General features: G+C 38.1%; 1 protein-coding gene across 1 annotated transcript; it reads left to right on the top strand.

Annotated features, from left to right (window-relative positions):
• Nucleotides 1-8,393: 8,393 nt before the first annotated feature.
• On the top strand, nt 8,394-12,897 carry ssr2 (signal sequence receptor, beta). Its single transcript, XM_062046319.1, has 6 exons — nt 8,394-8,486; nt 8,889-9,049; nt 9,133-9,231; nt 11,598-11,706; nt 11,781-11,858; nt 11,932-12,897. The coding sequence occupies exons 2-6, from the start codon at nt 8,892-8,894 to the stop codon at nt 12,040-12,042; spliced, it is 555 nt and encodes a 184-aa protein (XP_061902303.1). The 5' UTR covers nt 8,394-8,486; nt 8,889-8,891; the 3' UTR covers nt 12,043-12,897.
• The last annotated feature ends 1,533 nt before the right edge of the window (nt 12,898-14,430 follow it).

Below are 14,430 nucleotides of genomic sequence, written 5' to 3'. Positions count from 1 at the left end.
ATTTAAGTGGACAATGGGAGTGTATATTTTGACAATAAACTACAAAATAATACAAAACAAACAAACAATATTGGCAATGAATCAAAAATAAATGTTTCCTTTTCTTTCCAATTCATTACTTAGGCAACTAATTTGAAACTGGTGTGGGTGGCTCTATATATACTAGCCCACTGCAGCCACATGCAGAAATCAACATGGAATCGAAAACAAAACCAAACTGGCGAGAGGAGGAGACACTGTTGTTAGTAGAGCTAGTCGAGGAAAGGAAGGTCATCATTAAAGGCAAGTTCAGCCCGACGCTTACCAGCCATGACAAAAAACAGGCATGGGAAGACATATCAAATCAACTAACCACCTCTCAAACCTTCAGCCATCGGTCACCAGCTGACTGCGAGAAAAAGTGGTATAACGTTCTCTCGAAAAGCAGCTTCAGACCATTTTCATTTAGTATCCGTGCGTCATGGGTGGACCCAGGCCACTTGGGTACCACATCCAAGATTTTGTAGTCTGCATCGAACACTACTTGCGTGTTGATGCTGTGGTACCTCTTCCTATTAACAAACACACTCTCGTCCACACTTGGAGCGATGATCCTTATGTGTACCATCGATTGCCCCGACCACTCCAGGGAAGCCAGCTACCTGCATGAATGCAGTTTGCTTCTGCTGAATTATCCGGGGTGTAGTTGGAAAGTCAATGAAACGCATGACGAGGTGAGGAGCAGTAAGGGCCATTATTGTTTCCATAACAATTTTCTTACTGATGGTTGTGATGGCCCCAAATCATCAGCGTTACACTGTTGCATTTTCCCAGTGGCGAGATATCGAAGCATCGTGATGACCTTTAGTTCTGCTGTGGAAGCTCTGCTGCGTGATGTTGCTGATGAGATGACGCCCCTTATTAAATCTGTGACAAAAATAATACCCGCTCTGTCTAAACCAGGGGTCGGCAACCTGCGGCTCTAGAGCCGCATGCGGCTCTTTAGCGCCGCCCTAGTGGCTCTCAGGAGCTTTTTTAAAAATGTATGAAAAATGGAAAAAGATGAGGAATTTTTTTTTTGTTTGTTTTAATATGGTTTCCGTAGGAGGACAAACATGACGCAAACCTCCCTAATTGTTATAAAGCACACTGTTTATATTAAACATGCTTCACTGATTCGAGTATTTGGCGAGCGCCGTTTTGTCCTACTAATTTTGGCGGTCCTTGAACTCACCGTAGTTTGTTTACAAGTATAACTTTCTCCGACTTTCTAAGACGTGTTTTATGCCACTTCTTTTTCTGTCTCATTCTGTCCACCACACTTTTAACGTTGTGCGTGAATGCACAAAGGTGAGTTTTGTTGATGTTATTGACTTGTGTGGAGTGCTAGTCAGACATATTTGGTCAGTGCATGACTGCAAGCTAATCAATGCTAACATGCTATTTAGGCTAGCTATATGTACGCATTGCAGCATTATGCCTCATTTGTAGGTATATTTGAGGTCATTTAGTTTCCTTTAAGTCATCTTAATTCAATTTATATCTCATGACACACTATCTGTATGTAATATGCAGTGGAGGCTGGTGACTTCCAGAATTGAGGAGGCCATTTTTTTCCGCTTGCTCACTTCACTCGCGATGGAATGTTCCCTGTTCTCTTATCTGTCTTTGTGCTGGCCAAAGGCATACTATTTGGAGTGTAAGCTACAGTCAGAAAGTTCTTGCTGATGCAATTCATTGTGCAGAGCTTAGCCTTGTGCCTTCCTGAAGAAATTACATTGCTGTAAGTCTATGAGCCTGCCTGATAATTAAGCTGAGAAATGACATTTGGATGTTATATAAACGCCAAGTGAACATGTGTAAAAGGCAGGAATTTTAATTATGTAGTTAAAAACAATTTTGTTTAGCTTACATTTTTCATTCTTCTACAGCTTCAACATGTAATCACCAATTTAATCAAGTTTAGCATATAAAAAAAATAAGATAACACTTTCTTTATCATATGTAGTTTTATTCAATATATTTAATATAAAATATGTAAAAATATGGTTCCAGTTGGCTTTATCTGCTGAGAAACACAGACAAAATGGAGTGTTATTACTACTGAGAACTAGTGGTGTAACACTGGTAGAGACATCTAATTAGTTCAACTCACATCTGGTTTAGCTGAGGGGCGGCATGCTCTCTCCTGGACACCACTCCACAGGTTGGTGCTGGCTTCATTTACTATTAAATTGCGCCAGAATCTCGCCGATTTCCGAGGTCGTTTTAAGCAAAAGTATTTGGCTATATGAGCTATAAACTTCACGGATGATAGCCAGGGGTGTTCTCTAAATTTCCTGAAAAGCACAAGTTGATAGGACACTCGTAGCCACTATGGCGAGTGTTTGTTTGACTGAAGTGGCTGGCGAATTCTCAAAATGGCTTCTGTGTTGATTAGGAAAGGAAAGGATTGATTCCAAATGAACCAGTAGCATGTGATTGGACGAACAAAATGTCAATCTTTCAGCCCTGGACACAATGCATGGTGAGGCCAGGCCTCCGTTGCCCACCCATTTTCAGTGATCTGGCCAATCACATATTGGCATGAAAAAGCATGCATTACATTGACTTCTATGAGAAGCTAATTTCCTAGGGGAGGCCTGGCCTCCCTTAATACAAACTGATAGGGAAATCTGGCCTGTTGCTTTACAATTGCAATATTGGGTTTTAGCCATGGGAACATTTAGATTTATGAACAAAACTAAAATAATATGAATATAAAAAATAAAAAATATGTTTTTTGTTAAAATAAATAAATAAAATAAATATATTTATTGTTTTTTTTAAATCTCTCTCTTCTCTCAAATTATTGGGGAGGCCAGGCCTCCTCCACCTCTATGGAGGAGCCTCCACTGGTAATATGGCTTTTAATTTTTTGCGGCTCCAGACAGATTTGTTTTTGTATTTTTGGTCCAATATGGCTCTTTCAACATTTTGGGTTGCCGACCCCTGGTCTAAACGATACCGTTTGATCAGCTGCTCGTCATCAAACAGAGCCAGGACATCCTTCCGCTCCCTGAACGTTCGCACACGTCTCTCTCGCCTCAGTGCCATCCCCCGCTGGCAACTCCTAACCACTTAGGACACCTCTGAAGGTCTCTTAAATATCGTGGAGAGTAGGAGTGATTCTTAGACTTAAGAAAGTTGATAAATAGCTTTTATTCTTAAATTTGAGAGTAGGACTACATTTCGCAAATTCTCAGGACTTAAGTGTAAAATGGCACTCTAAGATGCTTGATAAATACGGCCCCAGAGCTGGGCAAATATTTTGACTCGGGGGGCCACATTGAGAGAAAAAATGTGTCTGGGGGGCCTATGTGTGTATAAATGATATATACACATGTAGCTGTAAAAAAAATATCCTGTACAGTATGTTAAGTTAAAGTATCAATGATTGTCACACACACACTAGGTGTGGTGAAATTACCCTCTGCATTTGACCCATCCCCTTGTTCACCCCCTGGGAGGTGAGTGGAGAAGTGAGCAGCAGCGGGGGCCGCGCCCGGGAATCATTTGTTGATTTAACCCCCAATTCCAACCCTTGATGCTGAGTGTCAAGCAGGGAGGTAATGGGTCCCATTTTTATAGTGTGTTTGGGTCCATTTTTTCAGGAACACTAATACCAAAAGTCACAATAGAATTCTAAAAAAGGTATGACAGACCACCTAAAAAAAACAAATGGAAGTTTTTTACTGGATGGGACACCCAAAATGTACATTAAAATGAAGAAAGTGGGATTTACAATATTTAATATGAACAATAAAACACTGAATATTAACAACATACCTGCTCAGTGGCCTTGTGGTTAGAGTGTCCGCCCTGAGGTCGGTAGGTCGTGAGTTCAAACCCCGGCCGAGTCATACCAAAGACTATAAAAATGGGACCCATTACCTCCCTGCTTGGCACTCAGCATCAAGGGTTGGAATTGGGGGTTACATCACCAAAATGATTCCCGAGCGTGGCCACCGCTGCTGCTCACTGCTCCCCTCACCTCCTAGGGGGTGGAACAAGGGGATGGGTTAAATGCAGAATGTAATTTCACCACACCTAGTGTTTGTGTGACTATCAATGGTACTTTAACTTTAACATATGAGCATCGCTCCTCGATAGACATCTTTATTATCATTTCCTTCCTTACCCTTTCCATCCTTTGTAACTGAGCTACTGTGTGGAACAATTTCCCTTGTGGATCAATAAAGTTTGTCTAAGTCTAACATCGCTCCTCCATAGACATCTTTTACAATCAAGCAAAACACAACAAAAATGTAACAAACACCTACAATATGATATATTGTCACTTTTATGCGGAAATTTGTTCTAAAAATTGGCTTCCGCATATGCTCCTGACACATGCGTTTCGAGTTGGATGCTCTGAAAACAAACCCCGCCCACTCTTCTTTGTTCCTGTCTGAGCTGCTAAATGGTAAATGGGTTATACTAGCATAGCGCTTTTCTACCTTCAAGGTACTCAAAGCGCTTTGACACTATTTCCACATTCACCCATTCACACACACATTCACACACTGATGTCGGGAGCTGCCATGCAAGGCGCTAACCACGACCCAAGGGTGAAGTGTCTCGCTCAAGGACACAACGGACATAACGAAGTTGGTAGAAGGTGGGGATCGAACCAGGAACCCTCAGGTTGCTGGCACGGCCACTCTCCCAACTGTGCCACGCCATCAGCTGCTGTGATGTAGATTACCGTAATAACTCGTACAACACTCAAAAGCGCAGATTTCAACGACTGAAACACTTTCTATGGTTCAAGACTTACAGTAATTTAAAAACACCATAATGGTGGCTACAGTTTTGATGTTAAAGGTTTAAAAAAATGTAGAACGTCCAGCAGGCCGGATTGAAAATCTTAATGGGCCGCATGTGGCCTGCGGGCCGTATTTTGCCCAGGTCTGTTTTAGACTCTATCGCCATGGGATTATCTTTTCCAATGAAGTGAACTACAATAGTTTAAAGAAACCATACCTAGGTACAAAATACAGATTTTAAAACAAAATTCTAAATATACAAAAACTTCTATGGAAGCCACTAGGGCTGTGAATCTTTGGGTGTCCCACGATTCGATTCAATATTGATTCTTGGGGTCACGATTCGATTCAAAATCGATTTTTTTTCAATTCAACACGATTCTCGATTCAAAAACTATATTTTCCCAATTCAAAAGGATTCTCTATTCATTCAATACATAGATTTCAGCAGGATCTACCCCATTCTGCTGACATGCAAGCAGAGTAGGAGATTTTTGTAAAAAGCTTTTATAATTGTAAAGGACAATGTTTTATCAACTGATTGCAATAATGTAAATTTGTTTCAACTATTAAATGAACCAAAACTATGACTTATTTTATCTTTGTGAAAATATTAGACACAGTGTGTTGTCAAGCTTATGAGATGCGATGCGAGTGTAAGCCACTGTGACACTATTGTTCTTTTTTTTTTTTTTTTTTTTTTAATGTCTAATGATAATGTCAATGAGGGATTTGTAATCACTGCTATGTTGAAATTGTAACTAATATTAATACTGTTGTTGATAATATTCATTTTTGTTTCACTACTTTTGGTTTGTTCTGTGTCGTGTTTGTGTCTCCTCTCAATTGCTCTGTTTATTGCAGTTCTGAGTGTTGCTGGGTCGGGTTTGGTTTTGGAATCGGATTGCATTGTTATGGTATTGCTGTGTATTGTTGTGTTGGAATTATTTTATTTAATTTTAAAAAAAATAAATAAATAAATAAAAATCGATTTTTAAAAAATGAGAATCGACTCTGAATCGCACAACGTGAGAATCGCGATTCGAATTCGAATCGATTTTTTCCCACACCCCTAGAAGCCACTAAAAATATGTCTAATCTTGGCAAGTCATAATTATGAGATTTAAAAAAAAGTTGAAATCATGAGATGAGAAAGTCATAATTATGAGATTAAAGAGTAAGTACGACTTTATATTTCGTAATTATGACTTCGCATTGAGGTATTTGTTAGTGCCCGAAACGGGCTTCCATACAAGTACATTACAGGAGTATACTCCTGAAGTCTTGGTATGTTTACCGGTATGCACTACAAAAAAAAATAATCTTGCATGGTTTTGGTTGAAACCAACTTTTTAAAACACATGCAAAAACCTTAATTAGGTTTTTCACTTTTAAAAGGTGTGTTTAACGAACATAGAAAACTCCCTTAAGTAATGTGTTTTTGTTTAAAGAAAAAAAAAAAAAAAAACACGCAAAAGTTTCAAACAATTCCTCATGAAGTGGACTGAATAATTTTTTTTTAAATCATTTAACCTGGCATTATTATTATCACATATATCAAGTTTCCCTTTACTTCAGAGCAGTAGAGATTAACCGATTTACATGGTGTTATTATCAGTTAATAATAGGAATTAGGGGTTGGGGGAAAAATCGATTCGTATTCGAATCGCGATTCTGACGTTGTGCGATTCAGAATCGATTCTCATTTTTTTAAAAATCGATTATTTTTTTTTAATTAATTTTTTATTTTTTTTTATTTATTTTTTTTATTAATCAATCCAACAAAACAATACACAGCAATACATAAAAATGCAATCCCTCATTGACATTATCAATAGACATTAAAATAAAAAAGAACAATAGTGTCAGAGTGGCTTAAACTTGCATCACATCTCATAAACTTGACAACACACTGTGTCCAATATTTTCACAAAGATAAAATAAGTCATATTTTTGGTTCATTTAATAGTTAAAACAAATGTACATCATTGCAAACAGTTGATAAAACATTGTCCTTTACAATTATAAAAGCTTTTTACAAAAATCTACTACTCTGCTTGCATCTCAGCAGACTGGGGTAGATCCTGCTGAAATCCTATGTATTGAATGAATAGAGAATCCTTTTGAATCTTGGCAAAAATCTTACCCACACGATTATCAAATGTAATAGGAAAATTAATTCATACTGACTAAACTGGCTTCATGGAAGGTCGACAATCTTCAGACAATACAAGGAAATTGTTTAATGTTATTTACTATGCTAGAAGTCTCCCTTATCCCACAGCAGTATGTACTGTTGATGCGGAGAAGGCATTCCACCGCATAAACTGGTCATTTATGTTTTGCACATTACGTAAATTTGGATTTGGAGATAATTTTATACAATGGATTAAGATGCTTTATACAAGGCCCATGGCATCAGTCAAAACCAATAATCATATTTCAGAACCTTTTTTGTTCAAAAGAGGAGTAAAACAGGGATGTCCTGCATCTGGATTATTATTTAATTTGGTTATTGAACCCTTAGCTGCAAAAATAAGAAGTGAAAATAATATTCATGGTATAAATATTGGCTCTCAGTATAATAAGCTATCGATGTATTGTGACGACATAATTTTTTTACCTGTCACATGTTAACTCCTGTCTTCTTTATATCAATAATGTCATCACTGAATATGGCTGTTTATCAGGGTATAAAGTTAATTGGGACAAATGTGACATATTACCACTTAATAAACACTGCAAGAAATTACAAGTTCAGAACTCCAAAATTAAATTGTATTGCATTATTATGGTATTGTTGTGTATTGTTTGAAAAAATTAAAAAAATAAAAAAGTTTTTGAACCGAGAATCGTTTTGAATTGAAAAAAAAAATCGATTTTGAATCGAATCGTGACCCCTAGAATCGATTTTGAATCGAATCGTGGGACACCCAAAGATTCCCAGCCCTAATAGGAATCATAATAATACATCATTGTTATTCATATGATTTATGACCTAGTAACACTTCTGCTGTTCTTAACTTTAATCAAGGGTCTTTGAACGCACCATAGTTAATTGCAATGGGATGCAAAAGTGGAACTTGCACATAACTTTCTCCTATGCTGTCACAGATAGATTTATTATATATTTACCTTCTTTATGACCTCATCCTTGTTCCAAATTGCTGGCGAATGCTTAAAAGTGAGCTTTGACGCTGTTAAACCTATATGACAGGTTCGGGACGAACCATCCATCATTTTTTAAGGAGGTTGTAGGTATAGTGAGACGTTCTTATTTTGATTTTGCAACCTTATTATTAAACTGTATTTTGTTTTATTATCTATGACGTTTTCTAAATAACTTACATATTTAAAAGACAATTTTACCACTTAACTTTTGCACTTCGACGCCCCTGAGTGTAACAAATGTATGTACAGGACATAAGCTCAAATCAAAAATACATGTTTATATATTTTTCTCTATCGAGTCAATTATTTAGCCCTTTATGTTAACAATAAAACAAACCCCTCGAAACAATAATGTTCACCAAAAAAGAGAAACTGCAGTGTCACCTCCAAGCCACTACGGGCGCTGTGGAATCATCACTCTTCCTGATAGCGCTTCCGGGTACACGTCATGTCAACTGGAGTTTTTATCTTCTGCGCCTGCGCGTTGCCAACTCCTTTGCTGTTTAGGACTGGAAGAGACTACAGACGGTAACAAGCTCTCCTTCTTTTTCTCGGTTTCTTACCAAACTGCACTTTTATTTAACGCTAGCATTTTATGAACATATATTTAAACATTATTGTAGGATGGTTTGGCGTTTGAGAGTGTTGTTATATTAGAGTAACAGTGCGGTATTGAAGGATAGCGTAGGTCCACGTAAGCGTCTCTGACAATGAAGTGTATCCTATGTTATGTTATGTTAGCCACCTCAACTTTGACCAGACAGTCTTAATAAAGTCGTGTTACACTTAAATTTTAAATGTAAACTATACAATGGGGTCAGGCTTGCTTAAAATGCTATATGTTTTTAGTGGGAGTTTGTTACACATCTATGACACTGTATTCTTAACGGCCATTAGCATCATGTTGCCATGTTTGTTTGTTTTTTGCAGACCATGAAGACGCTGCACATCTTGTTGCTTCTGGCCCTGCTCGCCTTGGGCTCTGGAGAAGAAGGAGCCCGTTTGCTGGCGTCCAAATCCTTGCTCAACCGTTATGCCGTGGAGGGTCGTGACCTGACCCTGCAATATAACATCTACAACGTGGGCTCCAGGTTGAAACATTATTAGCCCCGGTGCTATTTTCCCCCACGACGTGGAATGCAAGCGTATGACTGATGTTTGTATTCTTTTGCAGTGCCGCCCTGGAGGTAGAGCTGTCAGACGATTCCTTCCCCCCTGAGGACTTTGGAATCGTTTCGGGAATGCTGAACGTGAAATGGGACAGGATTGCACCGTATCCTTTGCATCTGGGAGTATTTTAGGATATTATTTTTATGTTTGAGGAGTCAAATCTGTGATGACAGCTCGTCAAACACACCTTGGCTCCACATTGTGGCGGATTTTCTTTACCGTCATTAATTTTTTTGTACCTGCTCTGCAGTAACTTCACTGTGCTAGCTGTTGCTGTCATGGCCGGGGGTGTTTGTTTACTTATTCAGCTTCAGAGAGTACCAGGTATCAATTAGTTGTAATACATGTATGATATTTTTAGATCATTGCTTTTACTACACCTACTCAGTGGCCTAGTGGTTAGAGTGTCCGCCCTGAGATCGGTAGGTCGTGAGTTCAAACCCCGGCCGAGTCGTACCAAAGACTATAAATATTACAATATTACTTAAAGAAGTTGATATTACAATATTAAATATGAACAATAAAACACTGAATATTAACAACATACCTGCTTAGTAGCCTTGTGGTTAGAGTGTCCGCCCTGAGATCGGTAGGTCGTGAGTTCAAACCCCCGGCCGAGTCATACCAAAGACTATAAAAATGGGACCCATTACCTCCCTGCTTGGCACTCAGCATCAAGAGTTGGAATTGGGGGTTAAATCACCAAAAATGATTCCCGGGCGCAGCCACCGCTGCTGCCCACTGCTCCCCTCACCTCCCTGGGCGTGAGCAAGGGGATGGGTCAAATGCAGAGGACAAATTTCACCATGTATGTGACAATCATTGGTACTTTAACTTTAACTTACAATGTGTTTTATACACGCACAACTGAACCGATCCAATGCCCAATGCACGTGTTTGATTGAGTGCAGAGTTGCGCGATATATAAATTTTATATATATATAGATTTAGCCAATGATAGTTTCTAATACCATTGCCATATCGTGATAATGCATGTTAATGACACATTCTAGCTGTGTCCTGCAAATTTGAAAGAGACAAACGAACGAAGGCGTCCTCAACGCAATGTAGCATCCTCGCTCTTAAATCACCAATCTAAACTTAAGGTTTTTTTAAAGAGGTATTATTATCAATGGCTAAACATGCTACACTACACTCTGTTGGAGGATACAAAAAAAGCACAACAAACTGCTAAGCCGGAGCCCTTGAATGTAAACAGGGGTGGTCTGATTGATACAGATATCAACAGTAACGATACCAAGTACAGTATCAGGTAATGGTTGATACAATGAGTAGATCGATGTTTTATTATCACAAACATTTTTTGTGGCGTTTGTTATTGTTTACAAACTCAGGAAAAAAAGAGCCAATAATAGTTTTTGCTTTTGTGTAACTATTTTGCACTAATGACTTTATTATAAATGTATGGAATAAAAGGGAATAAGGAAATAGTATGAATATTAATTTATATTGTTACACCCCCTTCTTGTTTTTATGGGATTACCAAAATGTAAGTTAATATTTTTAAATATATGAACATTGGTATGACCAATACTGCCCCTGTGACTACTTGGTGTTGGATCGATACCCAAATTTGTAGTACCGTATTTTTAGGAGTATAAGTCGCTCCAGAGTATAAGTCGCACCGGCCGAAAATGCATAATAAAGAAGGAAAAAAACATATATAAGTCGCACTGGACTACAAGTCGCATTTTTTGGGGAAATTGATTTGATTAAACCCAACACCAAGAATAGACATTTGAAAGGCAATTTAAAATAAATAAAGAATAGTGAACAGGCTGAATAAGTGTACGTTATATGACGCATAAATAACCAACTGAGAACGTGCCTGGTATGTTAACGTAACATATTATGGTAAGAGTCATTCAAATAACTATAACATATAAATATAGAACATGCTATACGTTTACCAAACAATCTGTCACTCCTAATCACTAAATCCCATGAAATCTTATACGTCTAATCTCTTACGTGAATGAGCTAAATAATAATATTTTATATTTTACGGTAATGTGTTAATAATTTCACACATAAGTCGCTCCTGAGTATAAGTCGCACCCCTGGCCAAACTATGAAAAAAAACTGCGACTTATAGTCCGAAAAATACGGTATTGCCCAAAACTAATGTAAAATATCCAATCAGCAGAAGAATAATTGTTTTGTTACATTTTAGCAGAAGTGTAGATGGATCCGCATTAAAGCAGAAAGTAACCAGATATTAACAGTAAATGAGCAATTAGATGAATAGGTACAGCTTCAAATAACGCAGTATGTTACGGCTAAATTAGGAGCCTTTGTTTTGGTTGTGAAATAATTATATTATAATTTATGCAAAATTATATATCGTTATCGCAGAAGGTTGCAATGTATATCGCAATATAGATTTCAGGCCATGTCGCCCATCCCTGATTGAGTAAAGGCTGTTGTCCTTAACGTGAGGACATTCAGAGCCAGCAACGTGTCTCACACCGTTGTGTTGCGACCCCTAAAGGCCGGCTACTTTAACTTCACCTCGGCCTCCGTCAGCTACCTCGCTCAGGAGGGCGGACAAGTTGTGGTAAAGATCACCTTTATTTTTTTTGGATTTATTCAAATGAATGTGTACAGTGAGGTGACGGTGATTTGTCTCAGGTTGGCTACACCAGTGCACCCGGTCAAGGCGGCATCCTCGCTCAAAGGGAGTTCGATCGTCGCTTTTCCCCGCATTATGTAAGTTTCACAGTCACACTCAACACTTTTCTGTACTCTGACGCTCAATGCTTCCGTGTTTCCCCTGTCTTAGTTGGACTGGGCCGCCTTCGGTGTGATGACGCTGCCCTCCATCGGCATCCCGCTCCTCTTATGGTACTCCAGCAAGAGGAAGTACGACTCTCCAAAGGCAAAGAAGAACTGAGAGGACCGGGCGAGATGAGGGGGAGGGCAGATCTATAAAGGGTTAATAAACCGGGCGCAGGATCTTTGAGAAGCTTAATAACCCATATTGGGGGTGAAAGGTGAATGCAAAAGTACAGCGACCGTTTTGTGTAATTTGATCAAGTTGACGTCATGTGGAGGAGAACAATTACAGTGTCAGTTATTTACTATAACTGTAATGAATTTTTATTGAAGTTATTGGACTTCAATATTAATAAAAATGAGATGGTTTTTTTAACAAAAAAGGTCTGTTTTTTTTTACTCAATTTACTGGAGTGAAATAATAAAATGGCTGCATTTAATGATATACATTTATGTATATACAAACAACTAAACTCTGAGCTACTGTAAATACTATCTTAGTATTTACAATCATCCCTCGGCACATAGCGCTTTAAATTTTGCAGCCTCACTCTCTCGGTTTTTCAAAATACTGTATATTTAAATTTTAGATTTTACTATGGCCTTTTAATTAAAAGTATGCTCCATCCATCCATTTACTACCACGTGTCCCGTTCGGGGTCGCGGGGGTGCTGGAGCCTATCTCAGCTGCATTTGGGTGGAAGGCGGTATACACCCTGGACAAGTCGCCACCTCATCACCAACCCAGATGGATAGACAACATTCACACTCACATTCACACACTAGGGCCAATTTAGTGTTGCCAATCAACCTATCCCCAGGTACATGTTTTTGGAGGTGGGAGGAAGCCGGAGTACCCGGAGGGAACCCACGCAGTCACGGGGAGAACATGCAAACTCCACCAAGAAAGATCCCGAGCGCAGGATCGAACCCAGGACCTTCGTATTGTGAGGCAGACTCATTAACCCCTCTCCCACCGTGCAAAGTATGCTTATTTAGGCAAATGTTTCTTGTTTGGCCCAAATAAAGCATTTAAGAATAAACATTGTCTAAATTAACTTCAATGAACTTCCTGCATTTGAAACAATTGTATTGTTGATAATAGAGGTAATTATTAATTATCAATAGTGTTATTTCTATTGGTATTTGTATTGTTCTATTTGTAGTGCAATAATGTTCATTGTCATTTCTGTGTTATTACTATTTACTTCACTAACTCTTTTTGCTATAATTTTTCATATCGTATTTGCTGATTTTTTGTTGTCTCTCTGTCTTATCCCCTTCTTTCTCCCTCTGTCTTCTTTCTATCCCCTCCTGCTTCGGTCTGGCTGGACCAAACATGAATATAAATCCATTTAATTAAGTCAAATACTTTTGTAAAGTAAATCTGTACAGCACATATGGACATCTACATCAACAATATGATTTGCCTGAGTAGCTGGACAGGACAAAAAACAACAACCCTAAATGAACAATACTGTACGGTATTGTTCAGCATCAAATAAGTTGCAGTATTTTCACAGGTTACTGTAAGTCAATATTACTGTACAATTGGCCTTATGTTTTATATGTATTACAATATAGCATATGTGTTACTTTGTTTTATGTCTATACTATATATGGGCTGTTTAAAAATTTATTTATAATAAGAATTCCTACTTTGGAGAATTTCTATTATTGCAGTGGGGTTTAAAAACAACTGTAAAATACTGCATTCTCAAACTATGGCGGTACGCAGGCATCATGTAGTGCTACTCAGGAATACTGTCACGCACTCCCATCAGAGGCAACAGAAGATGTCAATGATGGTAACAGCTTGAGAAAAATAAAGAAAAACAAGTTTCAAACCCCTTACGCTAACTTGAATTATGTTTACAGGATAGGACTATGGTGCACTGAAAATATAAATTTTACTAATATAGATTTATTTTGGGGGGGAAATAACTAATATATTTGGTAAGCAGCATAGGTTCTCTGTGTCACATTTTGGGAATCACATATACTGAAGTGCATTTGCATTTTCCTAAAATCCTATACAGTATACCGTATTTTTCGGACTATAAGTCGCAGTTTTTTTTTCATAGTTTGGCCGGGGGTGCGACTTATACTCAGGAGCGACTTATGTGTGAAATTATTAACACATTACCGTAAAATATCAAATAATATTATTTAGCTCATTCACGTAAGAGACTAGACGTATGAGATTTCATGGGATTTAGCGATTAGGAGTGACAGATTGTTTGGTAAACGTATAGCATGTTCTATATGTTAGTTATTTGAATGACTCTTACCATAATATGTTACGTACACATACCAGGCACGTTCTCAGTTGGTTATTTATGCGTCATATAACGTACACTTATTCAGCCTGTTGTTCACTATTCTTTATTTATTTTAAATTGCCTTTCAAATGTCTATTCTTGGTGTTGGGTTTAATTAAATACATTTCTCCCAAAAATGCGACTTATACTCCAGTGCGACTTATATATGTTTTTTTCCTTCTTTA

The sequence above is a fragment of the Entelurus aequoreus genome, linkage group LG05 (assembly GCF_033978785.1).
Source record: "Entelurus aequoreus isolate RoL-2023_Sb linkage group LG05, RoL_Eaeq_v1.1, whole genome shotgun sequence".
NCBI classification, from domain to species: domain Eukaryota; kingdom Metazoa; phylum Chordata; class Actinopteri; order Syngnathiformes; family Syngnathidae; genus Entelurus; species Entelurus aequoreus.
Note: the sequence above shows the minus strand (reverse complement) of the source record. Positions and strands in the feature narration are given on the sequence as shown.

Excerpts from the sequence above, each read along its gene's own strand:
- ssr2 (XM_062046319.1), top strand. The coding sequence starts at position 8,892 with ATGAAGACGCTGCACATCTTGTTGCTTCTGGCCCTGCTCGCCTTGGGC. Across the intron at positions 11,707-11,780 it reads AGGAGGGCGGACAAGTTGTG|GTTGGCTACACCAGTGCACC; the intron begins GTAAAGATCACC and ends GATTTGTCTCAG. Across the intron at positions 11,859-11,931 it reads GTCGCTTTTCCCCGCATTAT|TTGGACTGGGCCGCCTTCGG; the intron begins GTAAGTTTCACA and ends CCCCTGTCTTAG.